We start from the raw sequence: 24,370 nt of genomic DNA, 5'->3' as shown, positions 1-24,370 counted from the left end.
GAATGGGTGGGAAAATAGCTTCAGTGTGAAGTTCCTCTGCCCAACTTCTGTGCACTCTTCAGAACATTTTGAAATCCCTCATCTGACCGGTAAGACTGTAGGTATGACTTTGCTTTGTCCAGTTGTTCCAGTGCTCCCAATATATCAAGGTCAACACCTTGGAGTCTCTTGCTTACAGCATTTCTTCAAACAGTATGTCATGCCACAACACTAAGCCACACAGAAATTTGAGGTTATATATGTTTTGATGCTGACTTATCTTTCACTTAGATTGCTTTATTGGCCTGTGATGGGGCATTTGCCTTACACTGGCCCATAAGGGGTTAATAGAACCCTAGGGAAGTTGTGCAGGAGCCAGCCAATTAGAGAGGGGCTGTGAGGACCAGCCAATCGAGGCCGGGCTGGTCCTTATAAGACAAGCTGCAGGGCAGAGCAGTTTCAGTTGCTCACTGGAGCTCAGGGAAGGAGAACTGGCTGCCTTGCAGGTGGAAAAAAGCTAGCAACTTGAACAGAGCAGTGCTGGACAGGATCAGGGGAGTAAGAGTGAGCTCCTGGCTGACTGCTAAGACTGGCATGCTAAGGCCCTGAGATAAGGGCGGAGAAGGTGTGGGGGCTGCAGGGAAGTGGCCAGGGAAATAGACTGTGAGGTTGGAGGGGACGCAGCATGTGGCTACCATCTACAGGGTCCCTGGGTCAAGACCCAGAGTAGTGGGTGGGTCCAGGTTCCCTCCCCCCACACCACCACTCACCACTGAGGAAGTGGCCAGACAACAGGCTGCAGTTGCCACTGAGGGAAGTGTCTGGACATCAGACTGCAGTTCCCCCGGAAGGGGGGAGTGCAGAGTGTGGCACAGCCGGAGGACTGTATCCTGAAGAGGACGGCATGATCCTTGGAACGACACGGGTCCAGGAGCAGAAGTGACGGTGGTGAGACATCACCAGAAGAAGGCACACTGGCTAATAGAGCTAATCCCCAGGACAGCCAGCAGGAGATGCTGCAGTGGTGAGTTGCACCCCATCAAATGGCCATATTATGGCTATATTTACTAAGCTATCCCCAATAACTCTCTTCAACTGAGGGAATTTAGCTGTGAGAACATGTGTATAAGGTGGATTTAAGGTTGCTGCAACACCACAGAGCTGCCTTCTTCCCATGCCAAATGTTAGAAAACGGGGCAATAAATGTTAATATTACAAGAAAACACAAGCCACAAACTCATAAAAATAAGGAAAATAACCATTAGGGTGTGGCTTCATGCACAACACAACCACCAAGTCTTCCCTCCAGTGCTTCATTTGTGCCAGTGCTTGCCAGTTTCTGAGCCGCAGCACCTCTAGGTTTGGCAGTTCAAAGCCCCAGCATCTCTGGCTAGGTCTACAGTATGGGGGGAGGGAGGGTCGATCTAAGATACGCAACTTCAGCTACGTGAATAGCGTAGCTGAAGTTGCGTATTTTAGGTCGACTTACCTGGCTGTGAGGACGGCAACGAGTCGACCGCTGCCGCGCCGCTGTCGACTCCACTTCCGCCTCTTGCCGCGGTGGATTTCCAGAGTGGACAGCAGAGCCATCGGGGATCGATTTTATTGCGTCTTCACTAGATGCGATAAGTCGATCCCCAATAGATCGATTGCTACCCGCCGATCCGGTGGGTAGTGAAGACGTGCCCTCTGTGCTTGCTATGTCAGTTATGAAAGTAAAAAATATTGCTTGAGCCTCGGTGCCTCTTTCATTACAAATTAAGCACTGCTTCCCTCTGCATTCACAGTGATCGTTATGGGGACCGGGAGCATCACAGTACCTTATCCCCATCTGCAAAGTATACTTCTAAAACTGTTTTTTAATAATGTAATAAGGAGCTTGTCGGCCTGTCTTGGGGTTTTATTAGTTATGGATCATCAGCAATTTGTTCAATGTTTATACAAACATATAAGAAGACATGATCTTTGCCCCAAGGATCTTACAAGGATCTTACAACCACAAAACAAACAGTTCAGAATGCACCAGGTGATCATGCTCTAGTACCATTAAAAAGTCCATATTTACCACTCATTACCAGCAGAATGTTGTGCACATATTGGTAAAGTTCCTGAAATAACCAGGAAAAACACACGCTTTGGTGTGAAGCTAGGCACTAATGAATTGTGTGTCAAGAAATTCAAATATAGTTTGTCACATAGAGAGATTAAATCAGTTCCTGGGAGCTACCAGCACATTTACAGTATTTCCTGTTCTGACCAGAGAGAAAATATTGTGGTATCTCAGATAGCACAATGAGGTGAATGTTGACTTTTAAACAGCAAAGATTGTAGCCTTAGGTAAGGTGAGGTTCAGACCAGGAGTGGCAGAGCCTTCCCAAAAGTGGGGGGGCCAGGGGCCCCTGCCACCTCCCCCTCTGTGGCCCTGCTTCACCCCCTCTGCCCGAGGCCCACCCCTGGCCAAGACAGAAGTCGGAGTGGTCTGGGAGCCGTGGACTCTCCAGCTGCCTGGGGTGGGGGGGCTGAGAGCAGCCCCCAGCCCATATCCCTGCCCTGCACCCTCCACCTGGTTAGATCATTTCATTCAATAAGCAACGGCTTAAAGAGAAGAGCTACCATGTGTGAAGAAAAAGAGGGAGCTAGTTCTAACCCTAAGTGCCATCTTGGATATTTTCAAAATATATTTTTTAAAAATCAAATAAACTAGTCTCTGCAAATGAATCCAGTAGTAAAAGAGCCAGTACTGTAGGGCTAGCTGTTCTGAGGATCGAAAAAAGTTGCAAAAGCATTTCTGAGGTTATGTAAATTTATTTTGGCTGCCCAGTGCTCTCTTATTCCAGATGTGATGCACAATGATTTAACACGTCTGTCTCTTACTTTGATGAGAGAATTCCACTGGAGGCAGACGACCTTCCTATGTATTTTTGAGTTTTTAAATCCATAGCTCAGATTATTTGTGGAATATGTTATGTAGCGCTTGATGTGCCAGTGAGTTAAGACCTGTTATTAGTTTTGTGTTTGGTAGCTGTGACGCTGAAAAGGGGGTTGTAGTTAGGGCTGTTGATTAATCGCAGTTAACTCGCATGATTAACTCAAAAAAATTAACCGCGATTAAAAAAATTAATCGCAATTAAGTGCAGTTTTAATCGCACTGTTAAACAAGAGACTACCAATTGAAATTTATTAAATATTTTGGATCTTTTTCTACATTTTCATATATTTTCATATACATTTTCATGTATTCTGTGTTGCAATTAATATCAAACTGTATATTATTTTTATTACAAATATTTGCACTATAAAAATGATAAAAGAAATAATATTTTTCAATTCACCTCATACAAGTACTGTAGTGCAATCACTTTGCCCTGAATGTGCAACTTACAAATGTAGATTGTTACATAACTGCACTCAAAAACAAAACTATGTAAAACTTCAGAGCCTACAAGTCCACTCAGTCCTACTTCTTGTTCAGCCAATCACGAAGACAAACAAGTTTGTTTACATTTACAGGAGATAATGCTGCCCTCTTCTTATTTACAATGTCGCCAGAAAGGGAGAACAGGCATTTGCATGGCACTTTTGTAGCCGGCATTGCAAAGTATTTACGTGCCAGATATGCTAAACATTTGTATGCCCCTTCATGCTTTGGGCACCATTCCAGAGGACATGCTTCCATGCTGATAGCACTTGTTAAAAAAAATAATGGGTTAATTAAATTTGTGAGTGAACTCCTTGAGGGAGAATTGAATGTCCCCTGCTCTGTTTTACCTGCATTCTGCCATATATTTCATGTTATAGCAATCTTGGATGATGACCCAGCGCATGTTGTTTGTTTTAAGAACACTTTCACTGCAGAGCTGACAAAACACAAAGAAGGTACCAATGTGAGATTTCTAAAGATAGCTACAGCACTCGACCCAAGTGTAGTGGGGTGGTCACCTCGCTCATGCCCTGAAGGGTTTAAAACAGCCCTGGGAGAGGACTGGGGCAGGGGAAAAGCTAGGCTGATTGGGGGAAAGCAGCCACAATTGGCCACGGCTGGTCCTATAAGAGGGCTGAGGGCCAGAGACTGGAACACGCACTCTCTCTAGCTTCTTGAGGGAGAAGGACCTGGCTGCCTATAAGCTGAGAAGGGTACCTGAGGTAGAGCAGTGCTGGGGAAGGGCAGAGGGAGCTGGGGAGCTTCAGCCTAGAAAAACCCCAGGCTGCAGGCCTTAAAAAGGGCCAAATAGGTACTGGGGCTGCAGAGGGGCAGCCCAGAGATAGGCAAAGGCAGCAGGTCCTAACCCCCTTGCCGATGATGAGTGGTTTACAGACTGCAGTCTGCCCCAGCGAGCGGGGGCTAGATGATGACTGGCAGTAGCCACTGAGGCAAGGTGGGTTTACAGGGTGGGTTCCCCAGGGAGGGGAGACCCAGATTGGGGGTTACTGCTAGGGCAGAACCCCAGGGCAAAGGACCCCAGGTCCAGGAGGGACATAGGGCCAGCGGCAGGCAAGACACTGGTCTGCAGAGGGCGCTCTGGTCTGGAAAGAGCTAATTCCCGGGACGACTAGGAGGAGGCGCCACACCAGTGAGTCGTCGCCCCGCCACACCAAGGTTTAAGACTTTGAAATGCCTTCCAAAATCTGAGAGGGCTGAGGTGTGGAGCATGCTTTCAGAAGTCTTAAAAGAGCAACACTCCGATGTGGAAACTACAGAACTCGAACCACGAAAAAAGAAAATCAACCTTCTGCTGGTGGCATCTGACTCAGAGAATGAAAATGAATATGCGTCGGTCTGCACTGCTTTGGATTGTTATCAAGCAGAACCTGTCATCAGCATGGATGCATGTCCTTGGAATGGTGGTTGAAGCATGAAGGGACATATGAATCTTTAGCACATCTGGCACATAAATATCTTGCAATGCCAACTACAGCTGTGCCATGAGAATGCTTGTTCTCTGCAGCTGCTCTGCACCTTAGAAAACCAGTCCACTTTTTAAAAGACATATGTTTATTCAGACATGCAACTTTACAGTCAGATACACATATTGGACCAAATGCTGCCCAGGAGTCTACTCGGGTCCGCTCGAAGACTATAAGGTAGCAGAATTTGGCCATTACAGGAAAAGGTATATTGGTAAGACAACGTACGTCACTGGCCAACATTTCCAAAAGTAAGGCAATGCCAAGTTCTTCCCACAGGTGCAGTCACTCTGCCATGTTGCACATATCTATGAAGGCAGATTTTAAGCAATATATACAAACTGCAGTACGATACAATAATTCAAAATAATGCCATCCCCATGAGGCAGGTATTTTTCTGAGGGCATTGAGGCATCAGAGAGGTTGAAATGACTTTTCCAAGTCCACTCAGTAAGGCTGTGGAACCTACATGGCCAGATTTCCAGTTTTAACCACTTAGCCCATGCTGTGTGGGAAATTTAATTTTCTATGGTCATATTTTTGTGCCTTGCAAATCTCATCCATTTATGTAAAGAGGAACATATTGCCTGCCTGTTATACAAAAAGCTCAAAACAAGCTGCTCTAGCAATTCTACTGATGCTGAAAGGGCCTGGGCAGTGGATCTAGCCAAAACCAATGGGGAACTGTTTAGACACACACTAGGCCTGGCACCAGGTCATCATAGTGGCCAAAGTATCCTTAAAATCCCAGAGCAGTTTGGATGCCTTTTACAGTGAATTAGCCAGGACTCCGTGATCCAACATGGTGCACTTGTCTGTTAGAATGAGCATCTATTGGGCAGCCCTCCCATGAGTGCAGAGCTGAAGGCTTTCTGATTTCAAATATGGAGCTTCATGAATGCCAGCTAGGATTGGATTTACCTTTCTCAGTCATAAATGCTCTGCCTGGTACACCTTTTACCACAGAAAAATCAATAGCTGTCTGTATCAAGCTGGCAGCTGAAACAATGAACTCTGTTTTCATGGATTGACCTGCTGAGAAAGTATTAAGGGTGTTTTACTAATTCCCTGATGCAGGTGGCTCCTTAGTCCATGCAGATATAAGGGAGATGGACTTAGCTAGCTTAAGAGAGAAGACTGGATCCAATAGTGCAATGCAGGCTACCTGAGGATTCCCTCAATGCAGGAGAATTCCAAGAGGGAAAAGCACTGTTGTAGCTAGCCGTGATCCCTTTTCACTCTTCAAAGTGGGAAGCATGGCCGGGGAAACAGTTGGAGTACTGCCGTTCCAGAATTCTCCCTTGGGAAACTGGAGGGAGGTGCAAGCTAGAGCAACCCTTACAAACTGGGGTTTTGCCCCAACCCAACTAGGGTCTAATCCTGGGTGCAACTCAGCTAGCACCAGATTTAAACTCTAGCCCTGAAATAGGAGCCCTAGAAGCAGCCACGTCTAAGAAGATGGCTGGAGATGAATTTAGTATCTTTGTTAATTTCTTTATTAATAAGCAAAACTCCAGAAAGGGGGCAGACTTTTGATTCTACATAGTTTTACACAAGAGGGATGAACCGTGTCTGATGTGAAAACTCTAACTTTGAATTTTCTGATGTTGGCTAATTGAATTAGCCCATAATATTGCACTAAAATAGGTATTTGCATGAATTAATGCAATCGTCCCCAAACATTTTTGTCTGTACCCCCCCTTACCTGTTCTGTACTCCCCCAGGAACCATGCTCTGGAGCCAAGGGCCGTGGTCAGGAGTGGGGCCAGTGCTGCAGCTGGGGCCTCAGCTGGGAGCAGGGCTGGGAGCCGGGGGCCACGGCTAGAAGCTAGGCCAGAGCTGTGGCTGGGGCAGAAGGTGAGGCCCAAGTGAAGCTGGGGGCAGAGCAGGGCTGGGTGGTGCTCCCTCCCTGCCCCCCATGGGGACTGGTCCAGGCCCTACTGGGCCCCCCTGAACATTCCTTTGCAGCCCCACAGTTTGGGGACCACTGAATTAATGTTTAGTCCTTGTGCTGTTCTTAAAAATATATTGGAAGGAATGTAAAAAGTGCATTCTGATGGGATCTCAAGGTAGTTAATTCTTTGTCTGCGTCTCTTGTTGAAAATATTTATTTCCTCTGTTTTGGTTTTCCTCTTGATTGTTTGTGATAGTTATCTCTTAAATGCTGTTGATGTGCCCACTGCATCTTTTCTAACCATCTGTTGCCACCTGCTGGTGATAGTATTGAGTTGCCAGACTAGTGTGTGATGGTTTCCAGTAGAAAATGTATGCCATACTGTATATAACTAGGGGCAATCTGGTAACCAACACATGGCAAATATACAAATTACTTTTCAAACAATCTGCCTTCTGTTATCAGATCGCACCATAATCTACTGTCACCAACAATGCCATTTTTCACATATTAAACTGAATTAAACACTGTTAAGGTGTTCTTGGTTTACAATTATATATGAAGTAAACAAGCTTCTATTACACCTCTACCTCGATATAACGCTGTCCTCAGGAGCCAAAAAATCTTACCGCGTTATATTGAGCTTGCTTTGATCCACCGGAGTACGCAACCCCACCCCCCTAGAGCGCTGCTTTACCACGTTATATCCGAATTCGTGTGTTATCGGGTCACGTTATATCGAGGTAGAGGTGTATTTATTTCTCAGCTCTTATCCCCCTTCATTTTCCTGACAGTATAGCCAGTTACACTGGCTTAACGCTTTTATACACAAACACACGCACTCAACCTCCCCACTTCTTAAATGATGGATTGCACTGACGATCCATGTGAATTAAATAGTCTGAGTTAAATCATGTAATAGAAGTGGTTTGGAGAGAAAGAAACCTACCCACCCCTTTCTCCTGCCCTGTTTGAAATTATCTTTATTCTTTTTTTAATTTCATTTCTGGTTCTCATGTCAACCAATCACATAGATGAAGCTACCATTATAGCCTCGTCTTTCTGTACCATTTCTTCTCCTCCGTCTCCCACTATAGTTCAGGAAGTGACTAGATGCAAGTGTGTGTATATGAATTCTTAATGTTTTCTAAGTCAAAGTCTGTGTTCTCCAGCATTCCACCAGAAACATTTAATAATCAGGCTGAAACCAGTTAACTTGTAAACTGATTGATTACATTATGCTGGTGCCCTTATGCAGAGAAGATTTAACTTCAATACCATCAGCTCATTGTTGGGGTTTTGAACTTGGGCCTGGTATTATTAACAGATTCAGATAAAAATGTAAAATCCTAAATTCGGACAATGTTGAGTTAAAATTTTTCTTTATAGGCTGCCTGGATGGGACCCATCACTCCATTCTATTCACTTGCGTGGTTAAAGCATGTGTTGCTATGGCACTTTCTGCACCCTAGGCCATGGCTCCATCTGAGATCGAGGAGGCAGTGCTGAGAGACCAGTATCTCAAAGACCAAAAGTCTGAGGTTAAGTAGGTGTGGGAATAAGTCAGAGCAGGATTTAGCTGTCTTCTATTAGCAAATTATTTTTGTAAAGCATCTTGAGGCTTTGAAGCTGTAAACAGTTTTCTTAGCAAAGTATGGAAACCAGGTGTTGAATTGTTCTCTCTGTAAATCCAGATAAATTCCCACTACTGCTCATTTCACTCCTGTCTCTTTAGTTTCACCAAGACAATAACTAGTCATACTACATTGTTAACAACAAACAACTTTCATTTCTGTCAATGCATATTTAAAAATCAGAGTTCAGCTGGCCTGAGCTTTTGGAGGGGAATTTTTTGAATCCAGACTCTCTGCCAGCTGAGCTAAACTCCTTCCTCACCCCCCTCTTCCATTCAGGCTGTGGGTCCCTATAGGTCTTTTTCGAGAAAACTACTTTTGCAACATCCTTCAAACGTGGACCTCTGACTTTCAGCCAGTATGTTGCAGCTAGATATCCCACGTACAGCAGTTTGCTCCAGAAATAAGGACTCTGTTTTCAGGTCTACACAGCTGCATGAAAAGTAAGCCATGCTGAGTGCATAAATTTTCTGGGCCACTTACAAATTCCATGTCTGGCTGATTCCAAACGGAACACAATAGTATAGCTAGGCTTTTTGGAATGATTGAACCTTATGTTATCCCAGACCTATAATAGGCATAAGACAATGGTAACTTTTTGACTGCCTCTGTTTGGGACTGAACCTGCCATTCCTAGCTTGGATATGCAAGGAATGCTTGGACAGACAAAATGTGCATATTTGAAGCTACGTGGTTAACATTCCAGTGATATCATCATGAATTTGTATCTGTGCAGTGTTACGCTGGGGGTTGGGTGGAACCTGGCTGAAGCTGGTGGGTATAATAGCCACCCTTCATTGGGAGAAGCAGTTAATAGTCATAGAGGCATAAAGTTTAAAACCAAAAGGGACCACAAGATCATCAGGTTTGACCTCCTGTATGTCACAGGCCACCAATACCACCCAGCACCCACACATTAAATCCAGCAATGGAAATGAGACCAAAGGAAATGAGACCCATAGGAGACTAGACTACTATGTGCCACAGGCAGATAATAGGAGGGACTGGGGTATCGGAGGGTCTTGCAATGGCAGGGAAATGATTAAGTGAGCTATACACAAATAATCCTGGCAAGTGACCCACATCCACACACTGCCAATCTGAGTTGGGGGAAATTCCTTCCTGAACCAACTTATGGCAATGAGCATGTGAGCCAGAGTAGCCAGCCAAGCACCTGAGAGCGAGAATGCTCGGTGCCACCTCAGAGCCCTGGCCTGCCCTGCCTAGGGTGACCAGATGAAATGAAGAAAATATCGGGACATGGGGGGAAGGATGGGGGGCAAAAAAAAAAAAGAGTGCTGCCGGCCAAGATCCCGGCAGCACAAAATATCGGGACAAAAATCGGGACAAACAACTCAAAATCGGGACGGTCCCAATTTTATTGGGATGTCTGGTCATCCTAGCCCTGACCAGTGTCCCGTCATGACCACCCCGATGCTTCAGAGGAGAGAGGTTAAAAAAACCCTTCCATTGGAGAAAAAATCCCCAGTTAAGCTGCTTTTGGAGTAAGAGAGCTAAAACAATAGGAGCCACCAGCCTACGGTGACCAGACGTCCCGATATTTGCTTGTTTGTGCCGTGTCCCGACCGACACTGGACAAACAAGCAATTTTGCCCTCCTGGAAGGGCTCTTGCCCCCCGCTCCCTCCATCCCCCATTGGCTCCCTCCCCAAACCCCTGCCCTGGCCCCGCCTCTTCTCCATGCATGTGGCATTCCTCCTACCTCCCAGGCTTGCTGCTGTAATGGCAGGGCAAGTCTGGAGGGAGGGGGTGGTGGCCGGCTTCCAGTTCCTGTAGCTGGTGAGTAGGGGCACTGGGCGGGCAAGGGGGGCTGGCCAGGGGGCTGCTCCCCCAGGAGGTAGACGGGGGGACTCCGGACCCCAGCAATGGTGGGGGGAGAGCGGCCCGGGGCTGCACGAGTGGCCATGTAAAGTTTATTGGCTTGGACGGGACCCCGGCCGGCTCCCCGCCCCGCGCCAGCATGTCGCGCCGGCCGCCACAGGCCAGGTAAGGAGCCGAGTCGCCCTCTCCCCCCTCGTCCTGGCTCCTCAGCTGAGCCCCCTGTCACCCTCCTGAGGGGGGAAGCAGCCCCCTTGCCCACCCAGTGCCCGTACTTACTAGCCGCAGGAACTGGAAGCCGGCCACCACCCCCTCCCTCCAGGCTTGCGCCGGCATTCCAGCTGCAAGCCTGGGAGGGAGGAGGAATGCCGCTCAGCTGTGGGACTGGGTGGAGGGAGGGACTCGGTTCCTTACCTGGCCTGCGGCAGCTGGTGGGACATGCTGGCGCGGGGCGGGGACGCTACCCCCCTACAGGGCAGGGCGAGGAGCCGGCCGGGGTGTCCCCCCCCAGCCGATAAACTTTACGTGCCCACTCGCACGGCCCTGAGCCACTCTCCCCCGCCGCTGCCGGGGTCCAGAGCCCCGCGCCTCTCATAGACTCATAGACTCATAGACTTTAAGGTCAGAAGGGACCATTATGATCATCTGGTCTGACCCCCTGCATGCTGCAGGCCATAAAACCGTCCCTACCCCTTCCCTGGACTCTGCTGTTGAAGTCCCCAATCCTGTTTTTAGTGACTGCAATCGGCAGAGACCCTCCTGCTAGAGATCCCTGCCCCATGCTGCGGAGGAAGGCGAAAAACCTCCAGAGGCTCAGCCAATCTGCCCTGGAGGAAAATTCCTTCCCGACCCCAAATGTGGCGATCAGTAAGACCCCGAGCATATAGGCAAGAGTCTCCAGCCCGACCCCGTTAGCCATTATACTATTTACCCACCATTGCTTGGCTTTCCTTGACTACTATGTTTTACCATTAAACCATTCCCTCCATAAACTTATCTAACTTTATCTTAAAACCAGACAGGTCCGTCGCCCCCACCGTTTCCCTCGGTAGGCCGTTCCAATATTTCACCCCTCTGATGGTCAGAAACCTTCGTCTAATTTCAAGTCTGAACTTCCCCACGGCCAGTTTGTATCCATTCGTTCTGGTATCCACGTTAGTACTAAGCTGGAATAATTCTTCTCCCTCCCTTGTATTTATCCCTCTAATGTATTTAAAGATAGTAATCATATCCCCTCTCAGCCTTCGCTTTGTCAGACTAAACAACCCAAGCTCCTCTAGTCTCCTTTCGTACGACAGCTTTTCCATTCCTCTGATCATCCTAGTGGCCCTTCTCTGCACCCGTTCCAGTTTGAGTTCATCTTTTTTAAACATGGGAGACCAGAACTGCACACAGTACTCCAAATGAGGTCTCACCAGCGCCTTGTACAACGGAAGCAGGACCTCCTTATCCCTACTAGATATACCTCGCCTAATGCATCCCAAGACAGCATTGGCTTTTTTTACCGCCACGTCACATTGTCGACTCATAGTCATCCTGCGGTCTACAAGAACCCCTAGGTCCTTCTCCTCTTCCGTTACTTCTAACCAATGCGTCCCCATCTTGTAACTAAAATTGTTATTAGTCATCCCCAAATGCATCACCTTACACTTTTCACTATTAAATTTCATCTTATTTCTGATACTCCAATTCACAAGCTCATTCAAGTCTCCCTGCGGCTCCTTCCCCGCGGGGCGGCGGGACATGCAGCATGTGCCCGGGGCCCGGGTGGGAGGGGCAGCGGCCACGGTGTGGCCGGCACCTGCAAAACAGCTTTTTTTTTGTGTGGGTTTTTTTTTGCTCCGCCCCTCCCCCCCCTTCCCCGCGTCCCAATATTTCCTGTCAGTGATCTGGTCACCCTACACCAGCCAGAACACAGGCCGAACACAAGGCCAGTCAGCACCTGAGCTATGTGGGCAGAGAGCTTTCCCTGAGGCTGACTGCAAACACACAGAGTACTGTTTTGGTGGAGCTCTCTGTGTGTGAGATCAGATGCATTGAGAAACACCCAGAAACAAACAGGAAGGCAAAAGTAAGCACCAGAGACAGCCAGAGATGTGCTTGTAGCCTAACCCTGGGAGAAAGCTAAGTGAAAGAACTTTTTGGTAGAATGCTGGCTGGAAAAAGAGTCTTGAAATACTGAGCAAGGAAACTGTCTCCTGTTATTTGATTCTTACTTTGTTCAAGGACACAGGATTTTGTACATTCTTTGTAAATAAACAGGATTGCATCAAAGAATATCTGACTGCATCACCAATTTCTCCTCCCAGCTGAAACTGACAAGACCCCAAATTCAGCTAACCACTCAGGTCAAAAAAGCTTATGTGCAGCTGAGGGTTTCTTTAGGTTGGGAGTATTCTAGTTAATCCTTACTTGGACGCTAAGTTACTGTACAAACAATCTTCCTTTTACCATGGAATGTGTTATGCTTAGAAAAAAAATCCCACTGTAAACCAGAGAAGATGTTTGACTGGGCAAATATAGCGTGTTACTGTTCCTGCACTGGTGCAGTGGCTCTCAGCTGTCATTCCCATAAGCAGGTGGTGTAAAACAATAGCTCAGCAGTCACATTTTCCAAGCTGTCTATCAGGAAGCCACAGAACCCTCCTCAGTGAGAGACCGTGAAGACTTTGAAATCCCTGCTAGTCTGTGTGTCTAGCTGAGACAAAAGGCCGCACAATGAAGTTCCTCTACACACACCTCCTCTTCTTTTGCTCAGGTAAGCTCATTTGAACAGTTGGTTCATTTTTGGTTTGGTTCATTGCTTAATGTGTTGCCCGCTGCTCTTTGTATATAATGTGAATTGTGTTAATAAAGCTTTATGAACTTGCAAGGATGACATATAAAATTAATAAAATAGTGGCTTCCAAGTGCAAGGATATCAGCTTATTCACATTTGAAGACTAAACGATCGCAGAAATATTCAGATGATTTAATCACAGTATGCACTAAATTCAAAAGTCGAGCTGCTTTCTCCCCTCTACGTTTGTTGCTTTTTTTCTGCCATGTGCCATGTTTTAGCACAGAACAAAAAAGACACTGAAATCTTTGGGGATTTTTAGCAAATATGGCTTGAAATGCAATATACTGTAACAAACATTTTCATTTATTTGTGAGGAATACGGATAAGGAAACTGAATTGATTGGCAGCTGCATGTGTTGTGCTGGGACCTATTAATAATTCCAATTAAACTGTCCCCTAAGAGATTAAATATTTTATAATCTTAAATATTTTTCACCAAATTAAAAAAAAAAGGTTATATTCCTACCAAGCCCTATTAGAATAGAACTGTAGGAAGGATTTTGTTAATTGGATTAATAGAAACCAGTGTAACTCTTGACCTAAATATGACTCTGGGATCATAACATACCGTCTGAAACATGACACCCAATACTGCCCTTCCTGTCAGTGGAAACAGGAGCTGTTTGTCTGCAGCAGAATGTGATGTAAACTTCCGTGTTTTTCCATCCAAGCATCTTAATAGCAAGAGTTGTGTCATTTCAGTAAATCTGATCCATTTGGAGAAAAGTATTTCATATAGTACAAAGCAGCTGAGACCCAGGAGCAGATTAAGGCTGGATCCTCAGATTCCCAGCTCAACTGTCTTAAAGTAAATCAATTTGAAACTAAGAGTGAAATTCTGGCCCCACTGAAGTCAATGGCAACACTCCAATGGACTTCAATGGGCCAGGATTTTGACCTAAGAACCTATTCAAGGGTCTGAGCTCAGAAAAAGGATTTTCAGAAGTGCTAACCTCTGACCTAAATCTGCTCCCACCACCGTCCATTCCTGTTGCAGGACGAAAAGATCACTGGGAGCAAGACAGGCAGCTCTGTGATACTGAGTACAAGGAAACGTGTTGTGCCCTTGTAATACTGCATTAGCCAGGCTGTAGTTTGGTCCCTTGTATTTAGTGGAATTTAGTTTAATGCTTTCTCAACCCCATGACACACCCCACCTATTTTCACAAGTGGTTTTATTATGTGCTCTCTGCCAGTGTGAAGAGAATGAACTGACTCATAAAAATACGCTGTTACTGAAAATGTCAAGTTGATAGCAGCTTCTAGAATATATGCAATGTAGCAAAGGGCTTTAGCATTGTATGTTATCCCTTTCCCAACTGGTGAGGGCTTGGGTTTTCATATTATGCAAAATGTACAAAGGCCATTTTACATACCAACTGTTAGCTTTCTCTGTGACCTGAAGCAGATGTACACAACCACTTTCTGGAGAAAAGATGAAAGTATGTAGGAATAAGACTGCAAGATGACCGTTCCCTTGTGGCTCTCTCAAAATGAAATGGGAACTCACCATAGGGTATGCAACTGATCCAAATAATTTCTAAAGCAGATTTTTTCTGTATGTATCTGCTCACTGAAAGAATGAGTGAGCAAGATACGAGAAGAGGAAATGGAATGAACATTAAATAAAGATAAAGTGTTAGGTCTGTCTTGTCTGAAGTCACACGAGTCTTTTAATTAAGAGGGAAAGCCTGTTTTCCTTTTCCATGCGGATTTGAAATGACTGACTTGCATGCTGTTTCACTTGAAATTCAGATATAAAATAAGATGAAGCTGGATCAGTCAACAAATGTACACAGGGAGCAGATTGCAGGAACATAGCATTAATGTCTTCTTAACCACACAGCCATGCTGAGAATCACTCCCAACAACCCGCAGAATGCAAAGCTTAGGATAAGCTTACATAAATAAAATACAACAACAAGCCACAAGGTGGCACTTTTAGCTAAACATACTAACGCTATTTGTGCATGTTCTTTAAACCTCCAGTGTTATGGGCAAGGACAAGGATGTGGATAAAAGAAAAAATGCAAGAAATGCCTGACAATGAGTCTTCAGTTTGCCTAACTACCCAAAAATGCAGGGTGAGATAGGTTTTAGGAGTTTCATGAAGCCTGATTCCAACTTTGATGGTGGGAGTTCTTGATATTTGTTGGTCTCCTGGATGAACTGTATGTGTTTTGAATTATACTTACTCTTGCAAGCAAATATTACTCAGAATCAGAATAGGTTATCGTCCCTGATGACTATGAAGCAGTCTAAGACCTGGTCTGCAAATAAAAAGAAGCAATGAAATAGTAAATAAGCTTTGTTATGGTTAGATTCCCTCACTAAAATGGCACAAGACTGTACATCAGTAATATTTGCAGGATATCCTTACCAAGATCGCAATATATTCTATCACTGTCTTACTGATGACATATTTGCTGTTCTGTAGCTGGTCTGATCCTGTGCTCTGAACATGAAACTCGTCTAGTTGAAGATTTATTCAAGAACTACAACAGAGTAGTGCGCCCGGTGGAAGATCATCGTGAGGCTGTTGTAGTCACAGTTGGGCTGCAGCTTATTCAGCTTATTAATGTGGTATAGTATGAATGATGATGTTTAACTGTGTTTGTTTATATGAGCTCATCAAACATTTCTTCTGAATAAGCTTTTTCCCTAACCTTTCTGTTTGTTGTTTGAAGGATGAAGTAAATCAGATTGTAACAACCAATGTACGCCTGAAACAGGTAACCTGTGAATTTCATTACTCTTGCTATTCCAAAGCAAACTATTGCCCTGGACCTAATCTGGAATGTGCTATTCTCCGGACATAAATATTACACACACAACATTTTCTGTTCTGGTTTCCTGAAGCAGCTTAGGCAGATGGCAGAGCTGACTGACAATTTCTTTATACAGTCCTAAAACCTTGAAGTTCCATTGAACAACTTGGAGCTCTTGAGAAAAGACACTTTGCATTTGACAAGATGTCCTTCTCTGATATTGTTTCAAACAACAGATTTGTGTTACAGTTATTTTAGATTATTGAAGTAATCATCATGTATGGTTTGAACATATATAAGAAAGCGGAATTGGTAGAAGGACACATACTGTACTTTTGTGCCTATCTACATGTATCAATGGTATGACAATCAGTAGATCTTGGGAATATTAGATTTAGTTCCAGCAATACTGATAACAGGTTTCCACTGGCTAAAATTCTTTTTTTAGCAATGGACAGATGTCAACCTAAAATGGAATCCAGAAGAATATGGTGGGTTGAAAAAAATTCGTATCCCATCTGAGATAATCTGGCGCCCTGATCTTGTTCTTTATAACAAGTAAGTAGTGCTAACAGTACAAAAACTCTGCACAGAGCCTCTTATAACAAAAATTACAGAATCTGAAGTAGAGGAAGGGGACCAATGATCAGCCTGGTGTTTTTTCAATACCTATTTGAACACTTCATATGTGTCTGAATGACTAGCTGAGATGAGCATCATTTGGATTAGTAAAGGAAAAGCTTGAGAGAGAGAGAACGTCTAAAACAGGGTCTGAGATAGTTATAGCAAGTCCAGTGCAGGACAGAAAACCTGTCTATCCTTAGAAGATCAAGACCAAATTCTTGGCACTCACCCCTCCTTATAACCTAATGACAGGGGAGTTACACTTTGGTACTTCAGGTCTGAATTTGACCCATAGGTTTTATATTCAATGAGCCAAATTCTCCATCCAGTTACCTCAGAGCAAACCCTTTACCGAGTATATACCCTTTCCAAGTCTCCTTCAGATAGATACTGTATTATATGTACGTCAGTTATGCTGTCCTTGTCACTGTTAATTTCTTCTTTCTTTTGCAGTGCAGATGGTGAATTTGCTATTGATCAATTCACCAAAGTTCTTTTAGAACATACAGGCAAGATCACATGGACACCACCAGCAATTTTTAAAAGTTACTGTGAAATTATAGTCACACACTTTCCATTTGACCAGCAGAACTGCAGTATGAAGTTGGGCACTTGGACGTATGATGGTACAGTGGTTGTTATAAATCCGGTATGAAACAACTTTTTAAATGAGAGTACCAGTAGACATTGAATATTTTAACCTGAATTCTTTTTTCCCACGCCTTCTTTTTTTTAAGTCTCAGGTTTAAATGTCAATTGTAAACTGCTCTGATTGAAAAATAAACAGGCACTGAATTACTGAAATTATTAATGACTGATGCCAAAATATAGAGTGTACTACCAGCAATATTCAGCACTACAGGATTCCTACAGCTATTCTGCACACATTTAGTGCATAGACTTCATGGTCAACAGCATGGCTAAAACTTAGAGCCAGCTCCTCAAATTGGCACAGCTCCATTGACTTCAGTACAGCTATGGCAACTCTTTGTTAGCTGTAGTAGTATTAGGGCTTAGTATTAGGATACAGCCACTAGATTGCACATGTATCTATAGAGGGTTGACATTCTCACTCCTGGAACAAAGAGTCCCTTAGTCATATACATTGTCTGTCTCTCTTTCTCCCTCTCTCATTTTCTATAACCTTTACCACTGTTGCAGCCAAGTGCCATCTCTAGATCCACTTTATAACTACCCTCTTGGTTTCTAAAATTCTGTGCCCACTTGCTTCATTGACGTCCTATCTGCCTACTCTCCAGCCAATTAACCCCACTTCGTCTCTTTGATCGTCTTCAGTCTCCCTGCTTGTTTATTTCTAGGGGCTGATTTTTACCTATGATTTCCTACCTGTCCCACTTGGAACCACTTCCTTTTTCTATAGATATTTCACTGAAGACTCCCTTTTCTCTTTAACTTGACTGTAGTTGATTCTTTCTGTAAAGCTTTTAGTTGAAATGTGTGTAAAAGGCACAATATTAAAATAAAAGTAACATAGAAAGAAATAACTGGTGGGTTGGTTGGTTTGCTTACAAAGCCAGAAGCACAGGATTATATTAAATTTGGTTTCACTAGGAATCAATGCCAAGTTTTAATTTATTGGTCAGTAGCTCTAAAATTGAGATTTACTATTTATCCTGTCAGGAGAGTGATCGCCCAGATATGAGCAACTTTATGGAGAGCGGCGAATGGGTGATGAAAGATTACCGGAGTTGGAAGCACTTTGTTTACTATGCCTGTTGCCCTGACACCCCATATCTGGATATTACCTACCACTTCCTCATGCAGCGCTTGCCTCTCTACTTCATTGTCAATGTCATCATTCCCTGTCTGCTCTTCTCGTTTTTAACTGGGTTAGTGTTTTATCTGCCCACCGATTCAGGTACGTGCATTTATTACGTTACTGTAATAAGCTCCTGATTCTCAAAGGAAAGAGCAATAACTAACAATTAAGTCAATGAGACCTGTCAGGATCAGGCCCTAAAGTGATGGACACTATAAATCTAGCTGAGGAACAGTTTCAACTCTAAAACTGCTATTATGTAGGCCTGACTCAGCTCCCTTGAAAATCAGTGGTAAATCATCCATTCAATGTCACTGGGAGCAAGGTTCAGCTGATTGGTTTTGTGCCTTTGAAATTAATATATTGAATATGTTAATAAACAGTCAAATGGTGACACTGGAAACCCTGATATAGCATGTTTGAGTTAGGGGAGTTAGTTAGAGTTAGTTTGTTTCGGCCATTAGCTTCTCTGATGGCATGAATAAATATATTAAGCAACCCTGGTCTCTTTCTGGCCTGTACTGTGCCTCACTATTAGGTGCTCTCTAATTTGAGAAAAGCACCTATTCACTGCAACCATTTCCTGGTGCTTAGTTTGTTTTTAATCCATGCCAGGATTTTGCCCCTTATCCTTGGCTGTTTTTTCCTTCAATTTCCTCTTATGATGGGTCTTAAGAGCTTTTTTTTAAAAAATGCATGCCACTGGACTGAACAGAACAAAATGAATGTTCATTGTATTTTGTAGTTCAGTTTTGTCACCCTTAGTGCTAAATAGCATTGCCAACCCTCCAGGATTGTCCGGGAGTCTCCAGGAATTAAAGATTAATCTTTAATTAAAGATTATTTCATGTGATGAAACCTCCAGGAATACGTCCAACCAAATTGACAACCTTAGTCCTAAAGGAAGTCTCAAATATTGCCTGAGCTCTAAGGCCATGTGCTCTCTTGTGCATTCAATCAGCCCACGGTGAAGCTGCCATTTATCCATAGCTAAAAACAAAGCCACCCAAAGGAACTGGGGAAATCAACCCAAAGGAGCAAGCCCGGATTAGAGGCCGTGTTTACTCATTTAACTCCTGCAGCACATACTCATGCTCATAGGAAGTGAGTTGTCAGTGCCTTCAGCCTGTCCCGAGTCCCAGTTGTGTCCTGGAAAACTCCAACTTGATGCTGGGGGGGGGGGAGGGGTTGATCCTAATTTGGTCCCTCCACAGTGGCACAAGAACATGGATGACCAGCCAGGTTTGCTGCTTCTTGTAATGCAGAGAGAGATAAAAGTAGTCCAGATGTATAGGTATACATTCAAATATCCAAAATGTACCAGCAACCAATCACCCATGAAATCACACTCTATTTCTCTCCCTGATTAACACCCTCTGCACTGTATCACATTAATGGCAGTGTTGTTGTTTTGTTCTGCGTGGCAGGTGAGAAGATGACTTTGAGCATTTCTGTTTTGCTGTCTTTGACTGTGTTCCTTCTGGTCATTGTGGAGCTGATTCCTTCTACTTCAAGTGCAGTGCCCTTAATAGGCAAATACATGTTATTTACCATGGTGTTTGTCATAGCATCAATCATCATTACCGTCATTGTAATCAACACCCACCATCGCTCCCCAAGTACCCATATTATGCCACAGTGGGTGAGGAAGGTGAGGAAGGTTATTTGTGAATTTCTCTGCTTGAGCAGGGCCTTAAATATTTCACTCTGCAGTTTATGTAATAAAAATCTCAGGGTGTTGTGGGGAATTTCCCAATCCAGATAAATCTGAGGGCTCCCTGGCTAGGCTGCAAAATCACTCCTTTAAGTAGCAAAATTGCCTGTTGTTGGGTGTCTATCAGAGGGAACACCCAACACCTGGGAGGCAGATGAGGCAAAACAAAGTGGCAGCTGTGGACACAGAGAAGGAAATAGGTAGGTTGCTTATATAGCTCTTTATGGGAACCGACAGATTATCAGGCTGCATGACTCCTAGCCCAGCCAGTGGCCAACTCCATCAGCCAGCTGCCTGCCCAGGTGTTCATTGTGGATCCACAGAGTGGAGCTCAACTGGGTCTCCCATGACAACTCCTCAGCCCATTCCCTACTCTCCTATGAAACAGCATTACTCCAAAGCTATTGGAAGGAAGGGAAATCTCCCTCTCCAGCGTAAATGATGGCCACCAGACCTTACCAAGACCCATGGCAGAGTTGTGGGTATGTCTCCACCTGGGGAACCCAGACCATCTGTGGCCACTCCTGCTAGTCTTTCCATCACCCAGGTTGCAGGAACTGGCCTTAAACTATGTAGGCCAGACCTACCACATACCGACCTATACCTTTAAAATTGCTCCAGTCTTGCAGTGGAAATTCTTTTTTTTTTAATGGAACTTTTACAAATATTATTCTATCGAATCCCTGCAAGGGTAAGAGCTAGGGTTAGGGAATTTTAAAAGGCCAAGTCTGTACATGCTGTGTGATCAGGAAGAAAAACCTCCACTGATTTAAAGAAGGTTGTGAAAATCTGTGTGTGTGTGTAAGTGAAACAACAGGATAGCCAACAAGAAGAAGGGACAAGCAAAAGCAGGCCAAAGGGATTTCTCTGCAACACTTCTAGACAGTGTGGGCCAGATCCTCATTTGGTGTGTATCAGCATAGCTCTATTGAAGTCGGTGGAGTTACGCCAATTTACGCCAGTTGAGGTTCTGGTCCTGGGTGTTATACTCCAGTTATGTTTGGATCCTGTTAAATCAGTATACATTTTATATGGCAGCAAGAAATTGTTTCCTGAAAATGTATGAGAGGCTTGTGTATGATTCAGTATTCCCCAGGGCATCAGCTTTATACAAGACAAGTAAAGTGTGACTAAGGCTTGTGCTGTGACACACTTTCAAACAGGGAATTTCTAGCAAATCCAGTAGAGGAGATTATTTGGTAGTTAAGAATGTTGCACCTGCTTCTGTTTGTTGTAATGTCACATCAGTAAAACAATCTCCCTAAACTAATGCGATTTCTTTTTTCAGATCTTTATTGACACAATCCCAAATGTTATGTTTTTTTCAACAATGAAACGACCATCCAGGGATAAACAAGAAAAAAGGATTTTTACAGAAGACATTGATATTTCGGAAATCTCTGGAAAACCATGTCCTGCTGCCGTCAACTTCCACTCCCCACTTACCAAAAACCCAGATGTGAAAAGTGCTATAGAGGGAATCAAATACATTGCTGAAACGATGAAATCAGACCAAGAATCCAGTAATGTAAGGCATTTTTTATGTGTGATTCATCCCTTGCTTTTAAAATAAGACACTTTATTTTCTGGGAATAATAAATCTTTCCATTTCTCACAAATACACCCCAAACATAGTTTCTGCTGTATCAAAGAGCCCTGTTCTTCCCTTGATGCAATCTGTAAAGAATGATAAATAAAAGTTACAGATGACAATTGAGTCTTTGAAAAAAATTATGCGCTAAGATTTTCCAAGTGTAGTACATGAACTCAAAGAGGAGTGAGCATGGGTAGTTAGTATGGTTTCAAGGAAATTAACGATATTCCAAAACAGATTCCTAATGTATTTCATGCAGGACATTTTCTTAATATAATAGGCAGTTTGCAGTACACTCAAAGCTGGGAAATAAACCTTAACAAAACTTCATGCTAACAGAAATATTTTTATTTCACCACCTCAGAGATCTTAAATGTGACCTGCAAATGTTAATTCCAATTTTGATAAGCTTTGATTTTGTGGACTCAATGCTCCAAATAATTCCTATAGGAGGGGGACATAATAAGCATCTTTTAGAACACCCTGGCCTTTTCTACTGTATTACCCAAATGAAGGCATTTCCCAGGACAGTCTAGCTTTGCTCCTCTTCTATAGAAAGTTAAGTCTATGTGCTAAAACCCTTATTTATAACCCCTGGTTATATACTTCTGTCCTGAGTAGTTTCTAATATTTGGTGGTTAACTTTAATAACTAATACAGCATTTATCGTTTTGAAGGATCCCAGAGACTTCTCAATTATATACAAAGAGCACCATTGAGATGCAGATATTTCTGGATGGGTGGCAGCAGCAGCTTGAGCTTGGGGCGTGTTAGTGAGAGAATTATTTTGGGCACCCCCATTTTAACTAATTCATTTTGGGCCACAATATGAAAAAAAGTGCAAAATTCTCCCCTGAATATTTGACTGCAACGGAAATGCTGACTTAGATGAGATCGTTAGAGGTTCAGTCAAATACTCCAGTTTGCATCTGAGTTCATTTTGTGGGTGAAAACTGCACCTGAAAAAAGGGAGGCCTGACCTCTGCTCTTTTGAAGATTTGCACCTCATTTGTAAAGGAGGCTCTTTGAGTCACTCTGACAGCCTCTTGAAGTGGAGCTCAGCTGTCTGTGTGATCTGTGCATCATTTCTAACATTTACAAAAGGTTTCCAAAGGCAAATTGCAAAACCAAGCTGGGGGTTGTAGCCATTCTGGTGAAATGTAGCACTTATGAAGTACTTGAAAATAGTAAATGATTATCACAGCCCCACTGGGAACTAAGTAAATCTAATAGTCAGTTTTACAGATGGGGAAACTCAGGCAGAAAGGTTGGAAAAGCCTTAAATTACAGAGAGTCATTGTCACAGGCAGGATTAGACTAAGGTTCCTATGTGCCCACTCCCATGCTTGGCACACTACTCTATGCTCACTCACACCGCTTGTCTCCCCACAGAAGTTGCTTAGCAAAAGAGCCAGTTCAGAGCATCTAGCTTGGAGGTCCTTGTTCAGGCAAAGCCAGCTTGGGCACCACTGTCCCCAAAAACTCTGAACTGAGCTTGGCTCCCCACAAAAATCCAGGGGTCTATAGAAAAGGGTGTTGTGTCCTGAAGGTTGCTAGATGGACAAAATGGGGACCATGAATAACCTAAAACCTTTAGGGAAAATGGTGACTGGTTTTGAACACTCACAATTGGCATACACTTACTTTTAAGGCTCACTTTGCAGTCTAAAGGGTACTGAGATTGATTTTCAAAAGAGCCTAAGGGATTTAGAAGCACACATTCCATTAAAAGCCAATTGGAAGGCACTTTGAAAATCTTTATTTAAATTAAAACCCAAGCTAGCTTTGATATTTATAAGTCCCCACAATCAGGAATAAGCCTGTGGCCAAATGTTTCTAGTGCTCTGAAATGCCCACTTTGGCAGCTGTCAGCACACTGCACAGTGGTGTGTGGGAAGGGGGTGGGTGTTCAAGAGTCTTGGCCAGAAACACCACAGCAAATCTCTGCTCTTACAAAACGAGCAATATGATCTTTTAACCACTGTAGAACACACACAGGACCTCTGTTCTTAAGGCTGCCATGAAAAGGAAGGTTGAATCATCCCTTAATTTGAACTTGTGGGTCTGGCTAGGGTAGGCATTGCAGACCACTAACTTGTCACTTCAAAGAAAGTGAGTATTTTTCCATAATAATATTAGAAGCCAGAGAGAAGCTTTCCTTTGCACAAGACAGTAATTGCCCACACTTCCATATGCTGCCTTGTAAGGAATATAGTTCTCGGGAGGTTCTAACTGTCTCCTCTTTCTTTCATGTCCAGGCTGCAGAAGAATGGAAGTTTGTTGCAATGGTAATTGATCACCTTCTCCTTGGTATCTTCATGTTGGTTTGCATTATTGGAACATTGGCCGTGTTTGCTGGTCGTCTTATTGAATTAAATCAAGAAGGATGAACATTAAATCTAAAACGTGTACTACCCCTGGCCAGGGGTAGCATATCTTTGTTTACTTTGTTGGCTTTTATTGAATACATTTCATTGTTCTACCTGTTGTGTTCTTCCCAGCTGTCTGAAGGTTGCACAGCTAAGAATCACTTCCCATGGGGAACAAATAAAGGAAAAATTAAAATGATGTTTTCCACACTTGGCATTTCTGAGCCACTTCCTGGTGATGTCTCTTTTGTCAAAAGAAAAAGATCTGTGCCACTGACAATGTGCAAATGGCTGTAAACCAGGTTTTGACCCATTTTAACAATCTTAAAAAACATTAATGTATAAATAGAATGTTTAACTTTGAAACATTTAAGGGCCAGATTATGGGACCAGCTGCAGCCCATGTCAATAAGGTATAACTGATGATAG

General features: G+C 43.8%; 1 protein-coding gene across 1 annotated transcript; it reads left to right on the top strand.

Moving 5' to 3' along the window:
* The first annotated feature begins 441 nt into the window (after nt 1–441).
* On the top strand, nt 442–24,151 carry CHRNA1 (cholinergic receptor nicotinic alpha 1 subunit). The gene is made up of 10 exons (XM_005300430.4): nt 442–1,003; nt 12,830–13,008; nt 15,530–15,675; nt 15,780–15,824; nt 16,309–16,418; nt 16,938–17,133; nt 18,126–18,363; nt 19,692–19,915; nt 21,267–21,506; nt 23,831–24,151. The coding sequence occupies exons 2-10, from the start codon at nt 12,969–12,971 to the stop codon at nt 23,960–23,962; spliced, it is 1,371 nt and encodes a 456-aa protein (XP_005300487.1). The 5' UTR covers nt 442–1,003; nt 12,830–12,968; the 3' UTR covers nt 23,963–24,151.
* Nucleotides 24,152–24,370: the final 219 nt, after the last annotated feature.

The sequence above is a fragment of the Chrysemys picta genome, chromosome 11, assembly GCF_011386835.1.
Source record: "Chrysemys picta bellii isolate R12L10 chromosome 11, ASM1138683v2, whole genome shotgun sequence".
Classification (NCBI taxonomy): domain Eukaryota; kingdom Metazoa; phylum Chordata; order Testudines; family Emydidae; genus Chrysemys; species Chrysemys picta.
This window is presented reverse-complemented; position numbering and strand designations above follow the sequence as displayed.

Coding starts and splice junctions, on each gene's coding strand:
- CHRNA1 (XM_005300430.4), top strand. CDS start 12,969: ATGAAGTTCCTCTACACACACCTCCTCTTCTTTTGCTCAG. Junction 17,134..18,125: donor CAGTGGTTGTTATAAATCCG/GTATGAAACAAC, acceptor TTATCCTGTCAG/GAGAGTGATCGCCCAGATAT. Junction 21,507..23,830: donor CAGACCAAGAATCCAGTAAT/GTAAGGCATTTT, acceptor TTTCATGTCCAG/GCTGCAGAAGAATGGAAGTT.